This window comes from Choloepus didactylus, chromosome 5, assembly GCF_015220235.1.
Source record: "Choloepus didactylus isolate mChoDid1 chromosome 5, mChoDid1.pri, whole genome shotgun sequence".
Classification (NCBI taxonomy): Eukaryota; Metazoa; Chordata; class Mammalia; order Pilosa; family Megalonychidae; genus Choloepus; species Choloepus didactylus.
Window position 1 is genome coordinate 97,866,368 of NC_051311.1, and position 27,030 is coordinate 97,893,397.

Consider the following 27,030-nt stretch of genomic DNA (forward strand, 5'->3'; position numbering starts at 1 on the left):
CTTATTCAGGATGGATGTAAAGTCCAGCAGAGGAGGCAAGCATAAACTAATAAATAAAAACAAGATAATGAGTACTAATGTTGAGATACAGACAACAGGTTATCAGGGTAGAGAAAGGACAGCAAACTGTACCTGGTCAATAAAAGAATGGCAATGGAGAGAAACCAAATCAAGGTTTGAAGAACTGTGGAGTGTTTGCTAGGTAGTACAGAAGGAAGAACAAAGCAAGGGAGAATCCAAGCTAGAATTAGCACACATGTCATAAGAAAAAATTGTTAGGTAATTTTTACTACTATTTTTTTTTAGAAAAATTTGTATCTCTTACACCCTGCCTATGTAATAAAATGTAGACTCTTAAGACTGGAGTGGGTTCAACTTACATGGTCTGCAGCTGATAAAATTGGGGCCCTCTTTAAGACAAAGAACACGAAGAATACAAAGTTAGATATGAATGAATATATGTGGCAATCTTAACTGAAAGTTGTTAAAAAATGTCTTCTTTCTCAAACCTTAGAAAAACAAATGGCCATGAAAACACATTTCTAGGGCCCCTCCCAGGCAACAGAGGAGTCATAAGTTTAAGCTTTATTCGCGTCACAGTATATTTGCATCTTCCACCATTAAAACCTGTCTACATCTGGCTTGAACTTAACTTTCCTGATTAGCAATCACTACTCCCTGACATTACACTTCTCCCAAGATGGGCTGCAACAATTGCTAAACATGCATAACCTATGCTTTCCCAGCCCTAAGTCTCTACCCTGCTGTCCCTCTCCTTGGAATGTCCCCTCCATTTTTTTTCTCCCGGTGGAAACTTTCCCCCTACTTCATTACCTAGCATGCACTTGACTTCTTATATGAAGTCTTTCTTTTCACCCAACCTATAAACTCTTACTCCTTTAAATGTTCACAGCATTTTTTCATATCACTTATGGTTTGACTTCTTCTGAAATATCGAAATTTAAAACTTATCTTCTATGGAATTATACCTTTCTACTCATAAAAAACTGATGAAGCTTATAATAAAAAATGCATGCCCAATAAGAACAGTTATAAAAAAAAAAACAATAAAGAGAAATAGGGAAATAAATATACAGGAATGTTAAAATTGTTCGTCTCATGAGCATTATATTTGATAATAAGCTTTAGGCAATCAAGGCATGAAGGGAAACAAGGTGAGTTACATAAATGTAATTATTTATTACAAGAAAAACTCTTACTAGGAATTTGATTCTAATAGGAATTTGTCATCAGCATCTTAATCTTGAGGGTACAGAAAATATAATAGCTGTTCCCCAAAGATGCAGTAATATTCTGATACTGAATCTTGTGTAATTTCCCAAGGCCATAGCAGGAAAGTTTAATTCAATGAAGGTGTTTCAGGGAAGCAGAATGCAAACTAATAAGAACTAGGTAAGTATCTTTTGAGTAGTCGCCTTACACAGACACGGACACCCCATGCAATGAGAGAAGAGAAAGAGTAAGTAATATCTGCTATTTTACAAAGAGGAATAAGGAGCTATGAAATAATTGAAAAGGAAATTCTTTACTGTGATATTTGAGTTGACTCAAAGAAGGTGTTGGATTTTACTGGGTGGGCAATAATGTGGAAAGCAAGCATAAGTGAGGGAAAACAATGATTTGAAGCAGTACACGACGTTCCAAATGGCTGGAGTTCATCTCACGTGGAACATTTGTGGGAAGTGAAGATGGGGAGAAGCAAAAGCTTTATCAAGTAGAGTCAGTCAATGGAAAGTCACTAAAGCCTTTTAAAAGAAAGAGAGAAATGACTAGATTTTCATCTAAGAGTGGTTTAGTTACTCTGGGTATGTTTTCTTTTAATCCTCTTAACAATCCTTTGAGGTAAGTTTTATTATGTCCAGTTTACTAATGAGGAAAGAACAGCTCAGAAATGTTAAGCAGTTTTCCCAAGCTCTTGCAGCAAGTAACAAAGTCAAGGTTTGAATTCAAATCTGCATAAGCCCCAAACACATGCCACATATTCAAATTATAAACTGTATGGTTATAAAGCACTTACCTTTCTGAAGCTTAGCTTCTTCACTATAAAATAAACCAACTTTTACCTTTCAATATTGCTTACAAACTCACATATGATAAATAATATCAGATATCCCTCCCAAATTCAGAAGTAGTACTTACATACTATTACTATGGTTATTTTGTTGTCTCTGTAGTACACAGAAGAAAACATTGCTTGAAATAATTTATCTAAGATTTTAGTTTTCATTACTGACTTCTCTTTCCTCCTGAAGTTCTTTAATAATTACCAAAGGAAAGATCAGTAAACACACCCATGTATATGTATGAAAGAATATATATATATATATGCTATATATATATATTCACACACATGCACACAGAGACACATACATATACACACATATGTATGTGTATGTATGAATACACACACAGGTATTTGGGTTGTGTGTTATTTTTATTTCACTTTCATATTTTGGCCTAGATTATCAAGAATAATATTCTATTATTTTATACCAGTACTTTGTAAGTGTTCTTTTACTGAAAAACATACCTTATCATCTATTTGCAAATTAAAATAAATACCACAAATCATATCCTCTACATACAGAAATAAAAACAAATTTCATGATTTATTTCAACAATATAATGTCCAATTCAGTGATTACTTTGCCTTGATTTAATAACAGCATTTGTTAAATTTTTCAATGAGATTATGAAATTGAATTTCTTTTAAGAAATCTCAACTATCCTACCACCAAACTGCAATCAACTTTTCAAATCGTTCATCATTTCTCTAAAACTACTTCTCATAGGACTTTTATCTATGTGTTCACCATTTCTTATTTTATCAGGTTTGTTTTATTTAGTTATCTTTTTTTCTTTTTTGGTTAAGATCAGGCCACCTTATAATATATACTTCTCAGGGTAGCTCCTGGAAGCCTCCTTTTGTGCACTGAGTCCAAACCCATCCCCAAACAACCAGCTCATTAAATAGATTTGGAAGCCTCATGTAGTGTTTTACATTTGTATTTTCATTTGTATTTCAGGAAGGTTGGTATTTATGACAATAATGTTTTGGATTTTCTAATTAAGACTGAAGAACAAAAATCACTTCTGACTTTTCAAAGTATAATAAAATATTCTTAATTTGCACAGAAATAAAAATTCAATGAGTTTTCTGTGATGTGAATCAAGGTCACTTTGATGTATCTATCTCAAATTTGCAATTCACTGTACATAAGGATAAACATTACTGTTTATCAGAACAAGTAGCAGTGTGTATTTGGTGGCTGAATGCTAGAGATGATAGTAGTTAAATAAAAAGTATGGGAAAAATAAACATTCACTAAGGTACAGTAAAGGAAGGATGCACTAGAGATGAGTCCCCCTCTAAGATATGGATGGATCAAAATATTATGGCAAATGATTGGTTGCTGACATTTGTACAGGTTATAGTAGATAACCTTGTATTCAGTATTCCATTTCTTATTTATTCTTCATCACAACCTCTCTCATCTCTGATTAGCATTTTGAAGCTAAATTCATCTCTATTTTTATTAATATTTCTGACATGGTTGTCATATTCTTGAACAATCCATTTCTTCACATTCTGTGTTTAAGCTTTCTCAGAAAATTTTAACATTATACTGAATTTTTTTACAAATTTGCTTTTTTTTTTAAATTTTTATTGAGATTGTTCAGATACCATACAATTATCCAAAGATCCAAAGTATACAATCAGTTGTCCCTTGTACCCTCATACAGCTGGGCATCCATCACTGCACTTAATTTTTGTTCAATTTTTAGAAACTTTTCATTATTCCAGACAAGAAATAAAGTGAAAGATGTAAAAAAAAAAAAAAAAAGGAGACTCGAATCATCCCACATCCCTAACCAACTCCCCTCAATTGTTGACTCGTAGTGTTGGTATAGTACATTTGTTACTGTTTATGAAAGAATGTTGAAATACAACTAACTGTAGTATATAGTTTGCAATAGGTATATATTTCTTCCCTATATGCCCCTCTATTATTAACTTCTAGTTGTATTGTCATACATTTGTTCTGGTTCATGGAAGAGTTTCCTAATATTTGTACAGTTAATCATGGACATTGCCCACCATAGTATTCAGTTTTATACATTCCCATCTTTTGACCTCCAACTTTCCTTCTGGTGACATATATGACTGAGCTTCCCCTTTCCACCTCATTCCCACGCCATTTGTCACTGTTAGTTATTCTCACATCTTGCTACCGACACCTCTGTTCATTTCCAAACATTTAAGTTCATCCTAGTTGAACATTCTGCTCATACTAAACAACCACTCCGCATTCTTAAGCCTCATCCTGTATCTTGGTACCTTATATTTCATGTCTATGAGTTTACATATTATAATTAGTTCTTATCAGTGAGACCCTGCAATATTTGTCCTTATGTGTCTGGCTTATTTCACACAGTATATTGCCCTTGAGGTTTTGTCATCAACCCTTTTTTTTTTTTTTTTTAAGATGGTTTTGTTTACACACCATACATTCCATCCTAAGTAAACAATCGATGGTTCTCTGTATGGTCACATTTATGTGTTCACCACCTTCACCACTATCTATATAAGGACATCTACATTTCTTCCACAAGGCAGGAGGGAGAGTCAAAGAAGGTAGAGAGGCAAAAGAAAGAGGAAAAAAAAATGACAGCTAGGAAGTAGCAAAAGGAAAAATAACCTTAAATCAAAGTAGAGTAAAGAGTCAGACAACATCACCAATGTCAAGTGTCTAACATGCCTCCCCTATCCCCCCCCCCATCTGCATTTACCTTGGTATATCGCCTTTGCTACATTAAAGGAAGCATAATACAATGACTCTGTTAGTTACAGTCTCTAGTTTACATTGATTGCATCCCTCCCCCAATGCCTCCCCATTTTTAACACCTTGCAAGGTTGACATTTGCTTGTTCTCCCTCGTAAAAGAACATATTAGTACATTTTGTCACAACTGTTGAACACTCTAGATTTCACCAAGTTACACAGTCCCATTCTTTATCTTTCCTCCTTTCTTCTGGTGTCTCTCATGCTCCCAACCTTCCTCTCTCAACCATATTCATAGTTATCTTTGTTCAGTGTACTTACATTGCTGTGCTACTATCTCCCAAAATTGTTCTCCAAACCATGCACTCCTGTCTTCTCCTATCACTCTGTAGTCCTCCCTTTAGTATTTCCTGTAGGGCGGGTGTCTTGTTCACAAAGTCTCTCATTGTCTGTTTGTCGGAAAATATTTTGAGCTCTCCCTCATACTTGAAGGACAGCTTTGCTGGATATAGGATTCTTGGTTGGCAGTTTTTCTCTGTCAGTATCTTAAATATATCACACCACTTCCTTCTTGCCTCCATGGTTTCTGCTGAGAAATCTGCATATAGTCTTATTAAGCTTCCTTTGTATGTGATGGATTGCTTTTCTCTTGCTGCTTTCAGGATTCTCTCTTTGTCTTTGATGTTTGATAATCTGATTATTAAGTGTCTTGGTATAGGCCTATTCATATCTCTTCTGTTTGGAGTATGCTGTGCTTCTTGGATCTGTAATTTTATGTCTTTCCTATGAGATGGGAAATTTTCATTGATTATTTCCTCTGTTATTGCCTCTGCTCCTTTGCCCTTCTCTTCTCCTTTTGGGACACCAATGATACATACATTCTTGTACTTTTTTTCATCTTTAAGTTCCCAGAGATGTTGCTCATATTTTTTCATTCTTTTCTCCATCTGCTCCTTTGTGTGTAGGCTTTCAGGTGTTTTGTTCTCCAGTTCCTGAGTGTTTTCTTCTGCCTCTTGAGATCTGCTGTTGTATGTTTCCATTGTGTCTTTCATCTCTTGTGTTGTACCTTTCATTTCCATAGATTCTACTAGTTGTTTTTTTGAACTTTTGATTTCTGCCTTATGTATGCCCAGTGTTTTCTTTACAGCCTCTATCTCTTTTGCAAAATATTCTCTAAACTTTTTGAATTGATTTAGCATTAGTTGTTTAAATTCCTGTATCTCAGTTGAAGTGTGTGTTTGTTCCTTTGACTGGGCCATAGCTTTGTTTTTCTTAGTGTAGGTTGTAGTTTTCTGTTGTCTAGGCATCTGACCTCCCAGGCCACCCCAATCAGGTTTTCCCAGACGATAACAGGCTCAGGTCACAAAAGGAGGAAAATATTCAGTATCTGGTTTCCCTGATGGTTTTTCTTGGAGGATTGATACACCTGTGCTTTTCTGCCCGGCAGGTGCACCTGTCAGCCTGTCACCAACTGTGTAAGAGGGTGTGGCCTGTGGCTCTCCTCCCCCAGGCTTTGGGGTCTGGTTCCGGAAAGGTGGGCAGTAGAGCTGGGCCCCTCCCTTTCTTCTTGGGAAGCTATGCCCCTCCAGAGAGGTCACTGCATATCAATAAGTTCTTTGTTTCTCTGACTCTGCTGATCAAAGTGTTTTGATTTTAAAATGGCTGAGGCTGTCTTTACTGCAAAGGGCTGCAGGCTGAAAATGGCTGAGGTTTTCTCCATAGAGAGAGAAAGGGACAGAAAAGCTCCCAGGTTCACCCGTCAGCCAGAGATAGCACCGGAACCTCTGGGCAACCCGTCCTGAGACAGATATGTCCCCTGACTCTCCCAAGGTCAGTTGTCACCAAAAGCCCCTGTCTGCTTGTTGAGGGTTTGCTGTCTGTATTGAGCAGTTAACATTAAAACCCCAGGTGGAGCTGGGCTGAGAGAGTGCTGTTCTCTAGCACCGCGAGGCTTCCATGAGGGAGGGGCTCTCGGCTCTCCCTCACAAATTTGCTTTTGAAACAAAAAACTGCCATAAGGCAACACGCTCAAATATAAACTATTTTGTAAAAATGAATAAAACCTAAAGATCTGTGATTACCACTGTAATAATATATCAGCCATACCATGTCTACTTAAAAAGATGTTTTGTTTATCACTCTTGAAGCTTAGCCAGATAGTATTTTGTGATCAATCCTTGAACTCTGTTGCATGAGGCTACATTTTAAATGAATCATTGTATAAAAAAAAAACTTCCTAATTTAAACTGGGTATAATTTAAAGCTACGTAGTTTCATAATAAAATAGTATTGAATCTATAATAATATCTAAATATACAATATAGAGACATTATTTTATTGAATTGGTGCATTCTAGAAACACTACTCTCAAAAATCCATTCATATTTCAGTACGTTTTTGAGAATCCATATAACATATCTATTTTTTAGTGTACACATTTTTGTGTTAGTCAGAAGAAACCTATTTATAAGTATTTGTAAACAACCTTGGTTATACTATGATAGAGAATAGTTCATGGTATAAATGAATGTGCTCTGATACCAACAGAGCCCACAGATAAATGTGATTTTCAGGTTACATATGCTGTGTGTGTCTTTCTAATACTTAGCAAGCTTATTTAGCTATTACCACAAATAATCTGCTATAAATTACTCACTGTGTTCCAGGTTTTGTGTTGTTGTGGTAGTTTCTTTGTTTTTTCTTTTGTTTGTTTTGTTATCTTGACATAAATCTAAGGAAATCATGATGTTTTAGATTTGAAGAAAACTGCATGTAAGTGAAAACGTGTTTCTCACTATAAAGAAGTATTTTTCTCTAAGAAGGAAAAGTAAATTTTCATTTTCTTTGATAGTAAGAAAATAATATTTTCTCAGAAAACAAAGGTAGAAATACTTTCAGAGTGGTAAATAAAACTTAGTAATTTAAAAAGGTATATGAACTGAGATTCTTTAGAATATATTCCTACATAAAACTGCTATTTACTCAGATTATTTTGAAGATAGAAAATTAAAAGATACATCTGAAAAAGCAGCTTTAATGTTATTTTTAATTATGGTGACTTCTATATAAAATTCCATGTGATATTTTCTAGGGTTATATTCAGTAGAGCTTCTGCTTCTCAGTCAGCAATAGAGTACTATGTCTTTGGTTAGTAATGAACTCCAATGATTCAAAATTTTTCACTAATATTTATTGTCAAAGTGCCAATATCGTATCAATTACTGTTTTGCTTGAAAAAAAGGGAAGATATAGAAGAATAACCTTAGGGAAAATATTTTTGAATACCCAGAATGGGGTTTTAGGTTAAAAAACAAACAAACAAAAAACCTAGTCTTTTATTTTCAGTTACGATGAAATTCAGCATCAGAGATTAGACTCTAGAACACCAACAGAAAAAATATACAACACCAAAGATCAGTCCAAAGCATGATAAAATGTAGTGTTTGTCTTTCCAGGGAAGTATAATTTAGGTGGAATATTTTTGTTTTTTTCCCTGGATACTCCAGAAAGGATTATGAGGAAACTGGCAATCAAAACAATATAGAACTCTATATTATTTTTGTTGACAGAACTGTAAGCACATATACATTCAAAGTAATATATGAGTGCAAGGGAAACAAATATTGCGAAAGTCTGTCTATTCAATACAGATACTCACAGACACATATTCCCAAAATGAAAATCAAAACAGTTATCCAAGAGTAACTTAATGATTATTACTTTAAAAGTAAGCATGTCTTTTCCCTGAATCAAAGACCTCTGCTTCTAGAGTAACACACACACATATATGTATGTGTATATATATATATGTATGTATGTGTATGTGTGTGTGTGTGTGTGTGTGTGTGTGTGTATATATAAACATAAGTGGCATGAAATAACTAGTAGAAAATTAATTCTTTTTTTCAATAATACTCTAGATGAAATCAATAATATTGGTCAAAGTTCTGTAGTTAACACAAAATGTACTGCCTTTGAAAAATTAAAAGTATGGAATTAATGTAGCACAGGAAATGAGAAGAAATGGAAGAAAATAAGATAAAAGATACTAAAGGGCTCAAGTATTCATGGGAGCCTGTGATGATTGTACTCACAGCTTCCATTTAATATAAATTGAAAGGAACAAGTAAAAACAAAATGATTTTCACATGAGACTGAAACAATGTTAATAAGGCCTGTGTTGACACAATACTCCTAATTCACGTATTCTTAAAAAATTATCATGCAGTATTCCTTAAGTTAAAAATGAATTGGATTGATCTAATGACAATAAATGTTGACTAATTCCAATCTGAATATTTGTACAGTTTGGAGTCCTATACTTTTAAAAACATACCTTGAATCTTTAGTCCATTTAATAACCACCTCCTTTATAATAGGATTCCAGAAATATCTTTGAAGTGCCTCTGAATCACCAAAGAGAAATCTGAGTAAGATTTTCTCCATGAAGTAAAATGCCAGATGATTAAAAAATTCTCATCTCAAATTCCAGAGCTCCTTTTTCTTTCCAATTGTCAACCCCTTTTTAATTTGCTGTGAACAGTACTGTCAGTCTGTTTTGGAAGCTATTCTAATTTAAGATTTCATTATCTCTCTTCGTTCAACCTTTGAATGGCCTGTCAGTTGTTATACCAATCATAGAAAGCTAGCCAAGTACGCTTCTGATTTCCAGCTATCAATTTTTAGAGGCACTGAATTGCACATACATCCTATCTCATGCTTTCCTTCTATGCTCCCTTTTTAATTTCTCTTTGGAAACAAAGAAACTGTGCATTTTATTTGTATCTCTACTAAAGAGTAAGCAAGCATGAGCAGTAACTGGTCTTTTTATAAATCCTTGAATAAAATTGTCCAGTAATAGATCGAAAAAAATCACTGTATATTTTCTTATGATATAGCTCCCAACAAAACATGAAAACCAATTAGAAATAAGTAAATATAGTAAACATGTTATGGAAGTTTGAGTCCCCCTGAGAAAGGACACTAAACAATAAATATCAGCTTCTACCCTAGGAAGTTATGGAAAGCTATGTGATAATCTTTAGTGAGTTATGTTCATACCAGGCACTGCTATGATTTAAGTAATCCACATATGGGCGTTATCCTTGCTAGACAGTGTCTTAGTAGAACTTTCATGACAAAGTACCACAAACTGGGTGGCTTAACACAAGAGAAATTTATTCTCTCACAGTTCTGGAAGTTAGAAATCTGAAATCAAGGTTTTGGCAAGGCCCTGTAGGAGGAATCCTTTCTTCCCTAGCTTCAGGTATTTTGCCTGCAGTCCTTGGCACTCCTTGGATTGCAGCTGCAGCACATAAATCTCAGCCTTCACTGTCAAGTGGTCATCTTCTATCCAGGCCCACCTTTCTCATTTCCCTCTCTTAAGAGGACACCAGTCACGTTGGATTAAGGCCTACCCTACTCCAGGGTGCCTTCATTTTAACGTCACAAGTTACATCTCCCTGTTTCTGTCTGATGTGGGGGCAAATTTACTTATCAGTCAGGAAAAATATATGCTCACATTTATTTGTGCCTTCTTCATGATATGTTTCCATTGATTTTACTCTAGAGCAGGGGAGAAGAATTAACACTAAGTCAATTTAAGAACTGAGACATTTAATTTCTGAACAGACTCTTTGAGACTGTGTTTTTAAGAATAAAAGTGACCCAGGATGTTTTATTATTTTAGAGTGACCAGGAAAGTCATTTTTATCCACAGTTGGGACTTCTGGAAAGATGGTGGAATAGATGAGGCAGAGCAAACTTCTCCACAAAAGAAACTAGAGAAAAGGCAAAAAAATGCCCAGGACAGTGGCTTCAGGGGGCAAGTGGCCAGAGAAGGACCTCTACAATATGTGTGGGCAGCTTGCATGGAAAAGAGGAGAAGTTGTGTCTCAAAGGACAGGATAAGTTTATTCAGCCAGGACTGCAGCTGGGGTCTGGCAGAGGTGATTCAGCAACTGAGCAGAGGAAGGAGCAGCTCTCAACTCCCACACACCCATCTCAATCTCAGCAGTTAGGGAGATAATCCTCCTCAGCCCCACATCCAGGAGTTCCCCTGAGGGAACCTGGGAAACAGGGGACCTGGGTTGACTGCATTTACTCTCCCTCCACTAAAGCCTGTGGTGTGCAGAGGTGAGAGGCAAGGCTAAGTTAGGGCACCACACTGAAGCACCAAGGGCCCTCCCACACCACAGAGGCTCAAGGATGCACGGCAGGCAGGGACTGGGGCACATTTTAGCTGGAGGATGAGATGCACAACCCCAGTGCCCAAGAGTGATCCACTCGGAGGCCTGGGAATCACCAGACCCATGGTACCCTTAAGTGGACACCCTGCCAAACTGCACAGGGCTCACCATGCACCCCCAGGGCTGGCTGTCCCCAGTGCACAGAGAAAACTGGTGTGCTAATTGGATTTCTACCTGGTTTGGACCCTGCCCAGCACACAGGCGAAGTTGGGGGAAGCTGGCTTAACGGTAAGAGGTGGCCCAAGAGTGCTTTCTACTGGGAAGACAGGGAAAGTGCACTCCAGAAAGCTATGGCTCTGCCAAAAATGTAAATATTCAAATAATCCTTCATTTCCTAAAATAACCTTATCAAAATAAGCAAATGCCCCGAAGTCAACAGAAAATCACAAAGCACATGAAGAAACAAGAAGATATGGACAAGTCAAATGACCAAATTAAAAAGCAGGAGGAGACACAGAACTTGGAGCAATAATCAAAGAAGTACACACAAATCTCCAAAAGAACTCCAATGAGTTTGCTAAAGACATAAAAGACATCAAAAATACTTTAGAAGAGGAAAAAGAAGATTCAAAAGAGTAAATAAATAATAGCAGATATAAAAGATACTGCTGACCAAATTAAAAATATACTAGAGACACACAACAGCAGATTTGAAGAGGCAGAAGAAAGAATAAGTGAACTAAAGGACAGGGCAATCGAATGGGAATGCACAGAAGAACAAATAGTTTAAAAATGAAATGAATCTTGGGGAAATGACTGACAACATGAAGCGAACAAATATAAGAATCATTGATGTCCCCGAAGAAGAGAAGAGAAGAGTAAAGGCCTAGGAAGAGTATTTGAAGAGACAGTTGGGGAAAACTTCCCAACCCTTCTAAACAACATAAATATGCAAATCAAAGAAGCTCAATGAACTCCAAATAGAATAAATCCAAATAGACCCACTCAGAGATATATACTAATCAGATTGTCAAATGCTGAAGAGAAGGAGAAAAGTCCTTAAAGCAGCAATAGAGAAGCGATTCACCACATACAAGGGAAACCACATACGACTAAGTACTGACTACTCAGTGTGCACCATGGAGACAAGAAGGCAGTGGTATGACATATTTAAAATTCTGAAAGAGAAAAACTGCCTGCCAATAATTCTTTATCCAGCAAAGCTCTCCTTCAAAATGGAGGGAGTTTAAAATTTTCACAAACAAATGCTGAGAGAATTTGTTAACAAGAGACCTGCCCTGCAAGAAATACTAAAGGGAGTTCTACCAGCTGAGAAAAAAAAAGAAAGGATAGAGAGGTCTGGAGAAGGGCACAGAACTGAAGATATTAGTAAGGATGACTTAAAGGAAAAAAAAAGAGGGGGGGGGGTAAAATAGATCTGACGAATAAAAACCAAAGGATAAGATGGTTGGTTCAAGAACTGCCTTCACAGTAACAACTTTGAATGTGAATGTATTAAGCTCCCCAATTAAAAGAAACAGATCGGCAGAATGGATTAAAAAGTATGATCCATCGATATGCTGTTTACAAGAGACTCATTTAGGCTCAATGATACAAAGAGACTGAAAGTGAAAGGATGGAAAAAATATTCTACTCAAGCTGCAGCCAAAAGCAAGCAGGGGTAGCAATACTAATATCAGACAAGATAAACTTCAAATGCAAAGATGTCATAAGAGTCAAAACCAGACAGAGGACCAATAAGGAAATTGAGAACTATACAATGTGATAAATGAATTACACTTAACAGACATATATACAGTTACCTCCCAAATTACCAGGATATACATTCTTCTCTAGTACTCAGGGGATGTTCTCCAGGATAGATCTTATGCTGGGACACAAAACAAGCCTCAATAAATTAAAAAAAAAAAAAAAAAAAAAACTGAAATTATTCAAAGTACATTCTCTGAATAATTGCAATGGAATGCAACTAGAAATCAATAACCACCAAGAAAACCAGAACATTCACAAATATGTGGAGGTTAAATAACACACTCCTAAACAATCAATGGGTCAAAGTAGAAATTGCAAGAGAAATTAGTAAATATCTAGAGACAAATGAAAATGAGAACAAAACATATCAAAACCTATGGGACGTAGGGAAGGTGGTGCTGAGGGGGGAATTTATAGCTCTAAACGCATACATTAAAAAGGAAGAAAGAGCTCAAATTAAAGACCTAACTGAACAACAGAAGAAACCTGAGAATTATCAGCAAACTGACCATAGAAGCAAGTAGAAGAAAAGAAATAACAAGGATTAAAGCAGAAATAAATGATCTGGGAATAAAAAAGAAAACAACAGAGAGATTATAAAACCAAAAGTTTTGTTCTTTGAGAAGACTGACAAACCCTTAGCTAGTCTGACAAAGTCAAAAAGAGAGAAGACCCAAATAAGCAAAATCAGAAATGAGAGGGGTGATCTTACTGTGGATCCCAAAGAAATTTAAAAAATCGTAAAAGGATACTATGAATAACTGCATGCTAACAAACCAGACAATTTAGAGGAAATGGATAATCTCCTGGAAACACATGAACAACCGAGACTGACCCAAGAAGAAATAGAATACCTCAACAAATCAATCACAAGCAAAGAGATCAAAAATCTTCCTGTAAATAACTGCCCAGGGCCAGATGACTTCACAGGAGAATTTTACCAATCTTTCCAAAAAGAACTGACACAATTCCTGCTCAAACTCCTTCAAAAAATTGAAGAAAAAGGAACACTACCTATCTCATTTATGAAGCTAATATCACTCTAACATCTTTATCCAGAATCTTTCACTGAAAAAGTTTAAAAAGCTGCTGGAATATAAATAATGTTAAATTTTCACAACAAACCACATCACTCTTGTAAAACAAAGTGATTCATATACAAAACTGGCAAAAATTTTATCAAAAATATTGTGCTTATTTGTCATTAATTTAAAATTTTCTGGATAAAATGATTATTTGGATTAACTTAAAATTATATTACAGGATGTCAGTGTTACCTCATCACATGTATTTGGAAAATAATGGGTAAAACACCTTAAATTTTATTTATTCCTAGCAGAATTTCTCTGAGCTTTTAAAGGTTAATATGTGCTGTGAATCTCCAAGAGGGAGATATAAAATATCATTTCCCAAATTTATTTGATCAGTAAACCATTACGCCACTTAAGAATCTTGATACAATTTTATTATCTATAGCACAACTTAGAAAATGTGGTATGTTTTAATGAGTAGTTGTCAATGACATGTGTGCCAGTTTGAAACTGTTATGGACCCCAGAACAGACATGATCTTTTAATCCAATCTTGTTGGGTGGAAACTTTTGACTGAGTGTCTCCACGGAGATGTAACTCACCCAACTGTGGGTGAGAATTTGGACTAAATTATATCAATGGAAGTGTGACCCTGCCCATTCACGATGGGTATTGATTAGTTCACTTCAGAAAGCTTAAGAGCTAACACAGATGCTGATGCTTGGAGATGCTTGGAGATGCAAACAGAAAGACATTTGGAGATGTTAACCTAAAAGATTAAGCCCAGAGTTTGCCCCGGAGAAGCTAAGAGAGGGCTCCTAGATGCTTAGACAGAAACACCCTGGGAGAACAAGGAAAATGCACAGGAGCAGAGAGAGAGAGACAGAAGCCCAGAGACATTTTGAAGAGAGTCATTTTGAAACACAACCCAGGAGCAAAGGACCAGTAGATACCAACCACTTGCCTTTCCAGCTGATAGAGATGTTCTGGATGCCATTGGCCTTTCTTAAGTGAAGGTATCCTCTTGTTTATGCCTTAGTTTGGACACATTTATGGCCTTAGAACTTAGGTTATTTGTAACCTACTAAATCCCCTTTATAAAGCCAAACCATTTCTGGTATTTTGCATAATGGCATTATAAGCAAACCAGAACAACATGATAGGTGACAGTGAAGATGGATGCAACAACCATAATGGAAACCTATATAAAACAGCTGAGTGGACCTTGAAGTAGGTATCTCCAGTGCTACTTTACAAATTTATTTTCAATGAGGCCTGATTCTGATGAGTTAAAATATCCCTAGAGTTTAAATTAAATGACTCAATGCTTCACAGATTCAACCAGGGAGAGGGTATTCTAAAATGTAATCAATTTTTTAATATGTACAGGCAATATTATCATAACAGAATAGTTGTTATCTGCATAGACTAGTAAAATGACAATTTGTCAGCTGATTCCAGCACCATCTTGAACCCAGGGCACTGTGATCCAAATGACTGGACACTCAATCAGGTGATTACAAAATCTTGCCCTCTCTTAAAAACAAACAAAACATCTATAACTATATAAATTTCAATCTGTACATCTGCTGGGCCTAGGTACCCTCAGAATAACTTAAGAAATTCCACATGAAAATGATCCATTCTAATTGTCGTTGTATGTACTTGCAATTACAAATTAATTGTCTTTCTAGTTCAAAGCTAGTTACCTTTTGAATTTGGTGAACCTTAATTAATTTCTAGAACCTAATTACTTCAAAGAAAAGTGCTCAATTCAAGGTTCTGAATTAAATTGCAAAAAAAGGTCTTGCAGATCCAAATTTAGAAGCCAAATATTTCCAGGTTATATATCCAGGGCAAAGCATGAAATACCCACCTTAACTTTTTCATAGTTTGTTTTATATATATTGTTTTAAACCCGAGTTTCAGCCTTTTGCAATATTTCTGAGGAAATAGTCAAAATCCATAAACCTGTAATTACTAATTAGTCTGCTCTATAATCTTAATTGAATTAAAGGACGAGTACCCATAGGATCAGAAGAATTCTATATCACTGCATTTGGGTTTTCCTATCTGAAAATGACTACTATATTTCTATTAAAATGCATGTATTACTGAAACATCACTAAAGAAAGGCAATGGATGTTAAGTGCAACCTTTACTGCAAATGTAGAATTGCTTCTCTTTATTTTATACCAATCCTATCAAATCTGGTCAAATTACTCAAGCCCAAAATCTATGTTTTGTACTCCAGGATTCTCCTCCATGTCTTTTTATGATGTTCTTACTATTTGATTACTCTCCTTCTAATGAGGAAAATGCTATTTATTTGACCAATAAACTTATTACAATGGATGATCACTTTGTTACAGAAACAATTCTACTTAATAGTGCCCTTTCCTAGCAATTATCAGACATCTAGTTGCATGATATGGAAACAAGTCTTTATAACTTAAATAGCACTTTAAAAAATGAAAGAAATGCCACTTTATTAATAATAGAACCATGATAACATTTTAATGACAATTCTCTAAAAAAACATTTACTTGTTTCACAGACAATTCTGAAATATGGAATGATATATACGCCAGAATTGCAGAAAACATTTTTGTTTTTCTATGTTTTTAGTAATTTATCTGGTTTAAAAAATCAGTACATAATAATTGCACTACTGCTTCAGTAATAAATAAAAATCTACTTAAATAGAAATGCACTACTGCTGAAAACATCTGATATTATTGGATCTTGATCCAAATTCCCGTTTGTGATCAATACCAGCACTGGAAACAATCACTCTGAAAAATATCAGGAGATTGGAAGTGGTGGGGATTTTTCAGCTCCCTTTAATTATCAGATCACAGGGGTATATTGGGAAATTTCACCCCAGTGGACCCACACATGCTGGGAGCTCTCAAAGCAGCTTGTGTAAATCAGGTCATGTTTCAATAACCAGCAATTTTAATAAGATCAATTTGCCATCCTGCAAAACTTAGACTGTTTGAAAACCTGTTCTGATTTCCAATGTTAATAGAGAAACTACCAAATAAAACATATTATGTTCTTGTAATTCTAGGATTGTTAGATATAAAACTTAAAATTGGTATGATTTTGATTTATGTGTTTCAGATTTAAAAAAAAAAAAAGGTGGATGGAAGCATTTTCTCTGTGACAGATTCTTTATGTTAGTTATCACATGAAATCTTAACCACAACTCAGTGAGACACCTTCCCCTCTTTTACTGGTAAAGAAGCTGAAGATGTAATATAGTGAAAGAGTCAGGATTTGTAACTATTCTTTTAGGTTCTAGCCTGTGCCCAATGACTGAACCTTGATGATAAATGCTTGTTTTCTTTTCTTTTCTTTTTTTTTTTAATCTTCATTTTATTGAGATATATTCACATACCACGCAGTCATACAAAACAAATCGTACTTTCGATTGTTTACAGTACCATTACATAGTGGTACATTCATCACCCAAATCAATCCCTGACACCTTCATTAGCACACACACAAAAATAACAAGAATAATAATTAGAGTGAAAAAGAGCAATTGAAGTAAAAAAGAACACTGGGTACCTTTGTCTGTTTGTTTCCTTCCCCTATTTTTCTACTCATCCATCCATAAACTAGACAAAGTGGAGTGTGGTCCTTATGGCTTTCCCAATCCCATTGTCACCCCTCATAAGCTACATTTTTGTTTTCTTTTCACCCCAGAATTGTACATTGTATTTGGAATACTAGTATTTGAAGACTCAGACTATTTTTTATATTAATAGAAAGTGATTAGCATTATTAGATGTAAGTAATTCTCAAAATCACAAATCATTGAAAAAAAAGAGTTCAACTTATCACCAGTTAATTATCATGTTAAGCATTTAAGAAATTCATGAGCTTGCAATAAATGTTAACCACATGAATTTAATAGAATATGTGTTGATTTTGGAAAGCATACAGAAATATTCTTTATGTGCAGGGTTCAGATTTCAAATGTAATCTAACCTTTTGGATTGTTTTTGTGGCTACTATGAATGAGTTCTTTTCTTCTATTACATTTTGTAATTGATTATTGTTAACATATAGATATATATGTCAATCTTGCATCTAACTTTTTTACTAAAATCTCTTAATTCTTCCAGTAGTTTTCCAGTTTCTTCCTTCAGATTTTCTAGGTACACAGTTTTGATTCTTTACATCCAGTATTTGTAACATACTTTTACTTGTTATATTGCATTGCGTAGAGCCTCTACTATAATGATGGATAGTAGACAGGACAGCAGACATCCTTGCTTCATTCTTCTCTAAAAAAAGACTATTAATATACTAATTTATATATTGAATTTCTGGTTGATAAAGTTTAGAAAATTATGAAAGTGACCTCCTATTCCTACTTTTCTGAGAGTTTTTATTTTTGGTAGTGGTAATTAGGTTAAATCCAAATGTATAATATCAAGCAATAGGCAAACAGGTAAATTAATTATGGACATATAATAGTAAAATATTATTTTAAAAATAATGTTATTAGATAGGTGATAAAACTTCCTGGTAAGTGAAGAGGTCAGGTATAAACTTCATATATACTGACACACTTTTGTAATATGCTAATAGTAGTATATTATTATAGCTAACTATAAATTTACTACTAGTATATTTACAGCATATATATTTAGATCATGTATACACAGATACATATAATAATATACATAGCATTAGTGTGACTTTACATTTTTCCTTACACTAATTCGTATTTCCTAAAACCAACATGTACTTCCTTTATATTCAGAAGAAAATAAGCATTTAAAAAATTTTATTTAAGTCAAAAATATTTTTTTTAAAACTCAACAAATATTTAACAAAAAAACAGATACTATTTCAAACTAGAATCTGGAAGTGGAACAACCCAGTCAACATTTTTATTTCAAAGAAATAGAAAGAGGGTGGCATTTGTTCAAGGTTACTTGTTTTGCACAGTAAAAGACAGCCAAAACATGACAATACACACAGCAACAGACATTAGTATTTTGCAGGGTTCAAAACCCTCCAGTACTGTGATGTGAATACCAAAGCAGCAGTCCATCACGGGAAATATGACAGGTAGTCCCAAAGAAAGGAGCTCAGCAATTTGCATCAATGTATAAAGATTTATGCAAATAGATAAATATAGTAAAAAAAAAAAAACAAAAAAAACAAAAAGCAAACATTCCTCTGTTTTCCTCTCGGATGTCTCTTATTGTAGCACTGAGTGAGCCAGTAAAGAAAATGACTTGCCTGGAATTTATTTAAGCACAAAAAAATTTAAAAATTATGAGAAAGGGATACAGAAAGTCTTTTGGAATTCTACCAAATTGCACTTTCTTTTAATCCATCACTATTTAAAGATCTCAATATTCCTATCTTAGCTTGTTAGCTTCTGCTCAATTAAAACTGCTTTTATAAGGCTTATTTATGAAGACTATATTTGTGGGTCACAATACTTTAAGATAATTATGTTAATTGACCAAAATATCCACATCACAAAACTTTTTTCAAAACAAATATGAAATTACAAGGAAGTGTAGAACTTAAAAATATGCTGATATTACACTTTTGATAGAAATATTTTCTCATTCATGGCTATAAATGTCTCCGTGTCCTTGCCCCTTTGATGTCTATTCTTAACAAAGTATTCAGTATCCATGAACTTTTTTATAAAGGTAACATAGATTATGTAATTTCTCTTGCAAAAAAACATCCCATAGCTCCCCATTCCAAAGTAAAAACCATAGTCCTTGCGATTATCAACTAGGCTGTAGAGATGAGGTCCCTGCTTCTACACCTGCTGCCTTCCCCCAGGGCTCAGTCTGTTCTGGTCAGATCTTCTGTTTCCCTGCTCACAACCTTCTTGCCTTCCACTAAAATGTTGCCATATCGACAAGGCATTCCCTGTCTACCTATTTTAAAACAACTCCCCACCCTAACCTAGGTAGCACCTATAAACCTTCCCTATTTTATTTTTATCCAGATCATTTATTATACTATGTTATCTCACATTTCTTTACTTGTTTGTTTATTATAAACTCTTCCAGAATATAAACTCCATGATTTCAGGGGTTTTTGTCTATTAGTGCTGTGCTTTATTCCCAGTATCCAGAATGGTGCATGGCATATAGTAGGTGCTCAATAAATATTTTCTGAAAGAATGAACAAATAATGGGTATGAAGCAAGATAAATAGATCATTTGAGATTTTTTCTTACCCATGATGCACATTTTAAACAGATGCAACTGTATCTGAAACTAAACTTTTTAAATTAATAAACTTTCACATGATTATTGGTTGCTTCTGAGGTAATTATATGAAAAATATAGTGCACTCATAGAATGACTGAAAGTAAAATATATCAACAACTAATATAGTTATTAAAGTTTAAAAAGGAGAAAATATTTATTTCTAGTTAAAAAATATCATGAGAATAAAGGATATTAACTGTATAATCTCTGCTAATAAATGTTTTTGTTAAGTTTTTTAGATATCTACTTCTGTAATCAAAACCATTACACCTTAAGTAACCCACATTATAAATATTAATAGTTATAGGTAACCTCAAAAAATCATAAGCTTCTCATGTCCTTCATTTCCTTCAAATTACCTGCTATCCAAAGAACTCACAATTTCACTCTTCAATTTCAGTCCTTTGAAGTTCCTCCCATATTTCTTTTCTTTATTTGAAAGCCAATTTAAATTTAAAGATTAAAATTATATACTGGAAGTGAATATCCTATAAACATATTCCCTTACAGGATATAATCAGTGAAGTAGAACTATAAACCAACATCACTCCATTGAAATCTTCATAGGGAATATAATTTCTTGAAGAAATACAAATGATAGATTTCTGGTCACACACACTGCTGTGAATGCAGCCTTTTGCCCAAGGGCACTAAATATCTTAAAGAGGAAGTTTTTCATTTTACCTTCATAACTATCAGAGCTGCGGAGTCAAACAGCCTGACAGACTTTGGACATGTCAATCAATTTGAATATTAGTTATTCAAATCTGTAAAAATCTATTACTCACATTATTATTTATTGGAATAACAAAATGAGCTGCTTAAAAGTGTTAAATATAAACTATTAGTGCTCTGTATTTTAAATGGTGACATTACTCTCTAAATCTTGAAGCAGATCAGTCGCTAAAATTTATAGGAGACTATGAAGGGCTTCCTAAGCAATCATCTGCAAAGACAGGACAGCTTTTTCCCCTGTGATTTTGCACTGATATCACTTGCTATATTTTAAGACAACACTAATGAGTATCAGGATAAATTACAATGGCAATATTAGTAATTATTAGTAGTTCAATTTACAAAAACAGAGTACTTCCACTAAAGCATATAAGATTTCAAAATATAATACAACTCCTGAAAATTCTCCTGTCTTCTTTTATCAAAATGAATGTATCCTTGTGATAAAAGTATGCTATGCTTGGTTTTGATGTCTAAAATTGAAATACTAATTGCCTTCCTTCCATTAATAGAGTAAATGTAAGGACAAAAATGTCTAGTATCTGAAATTACCTTATTAACTTATATTTTATGGAATTATAATGATTTTATAAACAACATAAATTTCTATTGAAAATGACTATATAATATTCCTTATTGAAATTAGCTAAAGACATTCCTTGCATTCAAATCTAAAGTGATTCAAATATTAATAAAGTTCTGTGATTAAAAACAAATTAATTCAAATACCATAATTACATGGAACTTGTAATAGGAAGTGAGACCTGGTAGGTTTGCATAGGTTAGCATGAAATAGAGATACATCCCGAAGTAATTTGGACAGAGAATAAAAATATATTTGCAGTGCTTCCCTGAGGAGCTGGGGGAAAATGCAGAGGTGTTGGGCTTCCTCACCTGGATTGTTGCTGATGTTCTCACAAACACTGAGGACTGACAGTTTGATGTGCCAAGCCCTCTATCATGGGACTTGCCCTTATGGGGTTCATTACTGCAAAGGAGAGGCTAGACCTGCTTATAATTGTGCCTAAGAGATTCCCCTGAGTGTCTCTTTGTTGCTGAGATGTGGCCCTCTCTCTCTAGCTAAGCCAGCTTGGCAGGTGATCTCACTGACCTCCCCCCTATGTGGGATCTGACCCCCAGGGGTGTAAATCTCCCTGGCAGTGTGGGATATGACTCTGGGGGTGAACCTGGACCCAACCCATGGGATTGAGAATATCTTCTTGACCAAAAGGGGGATGTGAAATGAAATGAAACAGTTTCGGTGGCTGAGAGATTCCAAATGGAGTCGAGAGGTCACTCTGGTGGACATTCTTATGCACTATATAGATAACCCTTTTTAGGTTTCAAAGCATTGGAATAGCTAGAAATAAATACCTGAAACTATCAAACTGCAACCCAGCAGCCTTGACTCTTGAAGATGATTGTATAGCTATGCAGTCTACAAGGGGTGACAGTGTGATTGTGAAAACCTTGTGGATCACAGTCATTTTATCCAGTGTATGGATGGATGAGTAGAAAAATGGGGACAAAAACTAAATGAAAAATAGGGTGGGAAGGAGGGATGATTTGGGTGTTCTTTTTTACTTTCTTTTTTTATTCTTATTTTCACTTTTTCTGGTACAAGGAAAATGTTCAAAAAATAGATTGGGGTGATGAAATGCAAAACTATATGATGGTACTATAAACAACTGATTATACACTTTGGATGATTGTATGGTATGTGAATATATCTCAATAAAGTTGAATAAAAAAAAATTAAGCCAGAATATTCAGTCTTTCTATTACAAATTTTGTGTTTTCTGTACCCTTAGGCAAATAAATTAGATTTGAAAACCAAATATGTTTTGGTCATTCTCCAAAATTAAAGTACCAACCAGTGAAATTCTCAGAAATTAAAACCTTCAAATGGAGTTCTAATTAAATATTTTGTTTCTAAAATTTAAATATTTCACTGAGCAAAAATAATTGCATTTCAATTCAAGGGACTTTCTAAAGTAATCACCTTTGGGAAATTAGAACCCGAGATTTCTTATGAGAATGTAGCTACACAACTGTTTAAGCGAAAGAAGGGACTGTTTCCTTCAGTTCAGCCTTCAATTAAAGTGCACTTTCACATTATTAAGCTTAGAAACCTAGAACAATTCTCTACATCTTATTTGTTCTGATGAACAGCACAAAGATAACCAGTAATTATTAAATTTTCCAGACATTGTTGACATTTCTGGTTTTACCCTTATGTCATTTACTTATGCAGCCCATAACACCGGATATGAATTTTAAAGGAGTAAAAGGCCAGGCAAGGTCAGTCTTACTGATGAGATTTCAGCAAAAGAAAGAGAAGCCAATGTTTAGATAAACGGGACTAAACAAATTATCCAAAGACAGAGCTTCTTTTCCTTTTTTTCAATTGTGCCATATTCAAAACTATACCTATGCCTTCTGAAAAGATACATCTAAATATTTCTAACATTGATTTACAAGATAATTTAATTCTGAGACAGATAAAATAATCCTCTGCTGATGATTACAAATAGTGTAGTTTAAATTTAAAAGAAAACATTACTTAGACGAAGTAAAAATCCTTTTATAACATACTGAAAAAATATGTTTGTGCTATATGGCAATTAATATTTATATGTTTCATATAAAATAATATACATATAAATATATAAATGTTTAGTTTATCATGTGTGTGAGATTTTGCAATTGTTCCAGAATAAAGTTAATGAAAACTTTAATTAGGGACATGATTTCAACTAAATAAAAAAAATAAAGAGTGCAAATGAGTAAAAAAAAAATAATTTCTCCTGGAGAGGTCTGACTTCCAAGTAATAAAACTGAGTTAAAATTAACCCAAAAGTAATATAATTATTAAAAGTATAAAGTTAATCCTGACTCTTCTTACTAATGATGTGGCCTTTTTGTTAAATACTCTTTGTTTGTTTCCTCTTCTTCAAAAATTAAATATTTTAACAGAGTTATAATAAATAAATGAGATGATGTAGTAAGAAAGCTTAGCATGGAGCCAAGCACATAGTAAACTCAATAAATGGTTATACTGTGTTTAATTCTCATACAACATCAGAAATTACCTATACACATTAAATGGTTTCTAATATAGAGAAAAGTCTAACATTTAAAATGTTAAAGGAATTGATAGAACAAAGACACCAGATGCTTTTAGGATGGAGAAACATAAGAATGTATTAAACTGGTTCTGTCCCGGGTTTCAGCACACACACACACACACACACACACACACACAAAATGCATTAAACAATTTGCCAGAAAATGAAAAATACGCTATGAAAAGAATCCTGTATGTATTTAAAAATTCCCTTTCAGAAAACAAAAATAAATCACAATGAATCCAAAAGTAAAAGCTAATTTACAATGTTAGGCACTGTACTTTGGCCTTTTTGCCTAAATAAAATTTAATTATAATTTATAATAACAGCAAACTCTTCAAATAGCACTTAGGATGAGGTAGGCAGTGTTCAGACAACGGACTGAATTTATTTTACCCTCATGGTGACCTTTTGGGTAGATATTAATCGTATCCCCATTTTAAAAATGAAGAAATGCTTGCTGGGGAGGTTGAGGACTTGCCCAAGAACACAATACTGCTAAGGTCTGGATGTGAATCCAGGCAGTCTGGTTCCAGAATCGATTCCCTTCACCAATACACTCTTCATCCTCTCTAATTAAGGGGAATATAAAGAGCATATTTTTATAAAAAATCTCAAGGGTGGAGGTAGAGAATGGATAAAATCGTAGACCCTGTTCCCTGGGAGAGAGCTGGTCTTCATGGATGCCTAGGCTGTCCATAAAAGAATTCCTAATTAGAATTCTTCAGTCTGCATTTATTGACATACAGGGTGCTTCTGGGAACACTGGCACAAGCTTCCTCCTTTCTCTCTGCCTAGATAACTTGTTTTCCTCCCATTCTTACATTGAAGCCTTCTCAATGATGCCTTCCAGTCAGTGGTTTCCATTTCTTTAGATCTATTGTTTGTTCTTGTCCCCAGCCATTTTGGTTTGTATGTTTGGGTTGCCTATATCTTGGGGTAAGATAGCGAGAACTAGAGAGACGGAGCAAGAGAACAAGAAAGGGAGAGGGACACTAACAGACATGCTAATAAATGGGAATAACGTGGAGTCTAAAATGTATAACTCTCTTCCTTGACCAGTTTGTATGTCTGTATAATGATGTGCATGAGTATATGTAAAATATATAGCTGCATGGTTTTGCTTTTTTAAAAAATAGATCCATTTACTTTTTTAGTTATTGATGTCAATTGGAAAGACAGAAATATTTACTTAACAGTAGATTAGAAAGACATCTCCATGGATACAGGCCTTCTTACAAATATTCATGGACTAAGACCAGATGAACATAAACTGTTTATTAAACTCAGCTTTCATTTTTATGTAAATCAGAGCTTACTAGAGACTCTTACACAACATGCAAATAAAATAGTATCACATTGCACCTATGTTTTTCCAAACATGGGTTAAATAAGCTATGTGAGCATGGAATTGCAACAGTTGTTCACATCCTTTTACTTACAGCCCTCGTAGATGTCAGTGGGAATATGGACTGCTGCATGCTGATAGGATATTTGTCGTCCAAAAGTAGCATCATCAATAAAAACAGGTTTTATCCTCTGACTGCCTGGCTCACTTTCATTTTTTTCAGGCTATAGAGAAAAAGATAGACAATAAACAGAAAATTATAACTCATGCTAACACAAATGTTCTCACTTTTGCATCTTCTTTTTTATTTTCAAGTATCAAAATGTTTACTGAAAGATACAAGTATATAAAATCAAGGCATGAACATGACTTGATAAATTAAGTAGACAATTTCAATACCATAATAAGAGGGACCAATTCAAATTCTCACCATTTGTTTCACACCCACAAAAACCACTTTAAGGGCATTAATAATATCTCAAAACTGATCAGCTTTGTGCAAGTAAACCATGTTTCTTTTAAAAAGACTTGTGCATTTGCCCAGGCTCAAGGATATTAAAATCTAGTACATAAAGCCCATTACTAAAGGTAGAAATACAGGCAATGTACTATTACAGCAACAACCATCAATTACAATTAAGAATTTTTCTGTAACAACCAAATGGGTAATCAAATATTGCAACAACTCAAGTATTACTGAGTAAAGTGCATTTCTACAGTATTCAGTGTTGCTACTCAGTTTTCTAACTTAAAACAGCCTATGATAACTGGCAGCAAAGAAGGTCCTTGCAATAGACTGCCTCTGCTTGAGAACTTATGATATAATTATTGCATGCTGCTAATATACTACATAAAGATTAAAGATACTCCTAAAATATTTGATGGTAGACTATGATTAAGACATTACACTACAAAAAAACCTCATGCAGAAGGAAATCCTACTGATGTGCTTCTGCTTTAAATATTGTGAAAACATTACAGCAGAATGAATTTTCACAGTGGTTAGGTCAAATGCAGTTATATCATAGCAACAGTATGTTTTGCACAATTTAAGGCTTTGACCTCATCTTCTTTTGTCAAATGCATATTTTTCAAAAATAAATCTGTAAGAATATTTAAATATATAATACCATGATCAATATTGAATACACAAATTTCCATTCAGGTATTAGGATTCACAGTATATACTCATGATATTGTTTACATTATAATCTATTCCTCTTCTGATTTACACAGCACTGAGTCACACAGATCATCCTGAGAACACAGAGATTTCCCACATCAAGTATGTATTTCTATATACATCTAGAGAATAGGATAATTATCCTTAAATGCAACTGAATTAAAATTATACTTTAGAAATAAATTTCATAATGTATTTAACTAAATATGTATTCTGCAACTGAGGATAATTCTTGGTTCAAAAGCAAATGGTAAATGTAACCACAATAAGATTGCAATGTCCTACTCTCATTCTTTGCATATTTTCTATATGTATCAATTTTTGTTTTTAGAAAGAAATGATACTAGGAAAGAAAGATCCTTTGTAACTCTAACTAAGTACAATTAAATTCTAACTACAATCAGTTTCTCTCTTAAGGTAGGAGCCAAGATCCAATCAATCATCATTCAAGAAAATCCCACAGGAGTATAAGGAATCCCACAGGAGTATAAGGTGGAAGATTGATGTACTATCCATTCAAACTCTGCTTTTGACACTGAATTTGTGTTGCCCATCCCTGGCAGGAAACTAAGAA

At 34.3% G+C, this 27,030-nt stretch overlaps 1 protein-coding gene across 13 annotated transcripts in view; it reads right to left on the reverse strand.

Moving 5' to 3' along the window:
• The window catches only part of CACNA2D1 (calcium voltage-gated channel auxiliary subunit alpha2delta 1), a 526,916-nt gene that overhangs the window by 146,330 nt on the left and 353,556 nt on the right, over positions 1 to 27,030 (reverse strand). For all 13 annotated transcript variants that reach the window (XR_005217008.1, XR_005217009.1, XR_005217010.1 and 10 more), the window contains exon 6: positions 25,368 to 25,497. Coding sequence is in view for 10 of the 13 variants with exons in the window: in XM_037836528.1 (XP_037692456.1) it covers positions 25,368 to 25,497 (130 nt within the window). In the remaining 3 variants the exon portion in view is untranslated. The remainder of the gene's footprint in view (positions 1 to 25,367; positions 25,498 to 27,030) is intronic.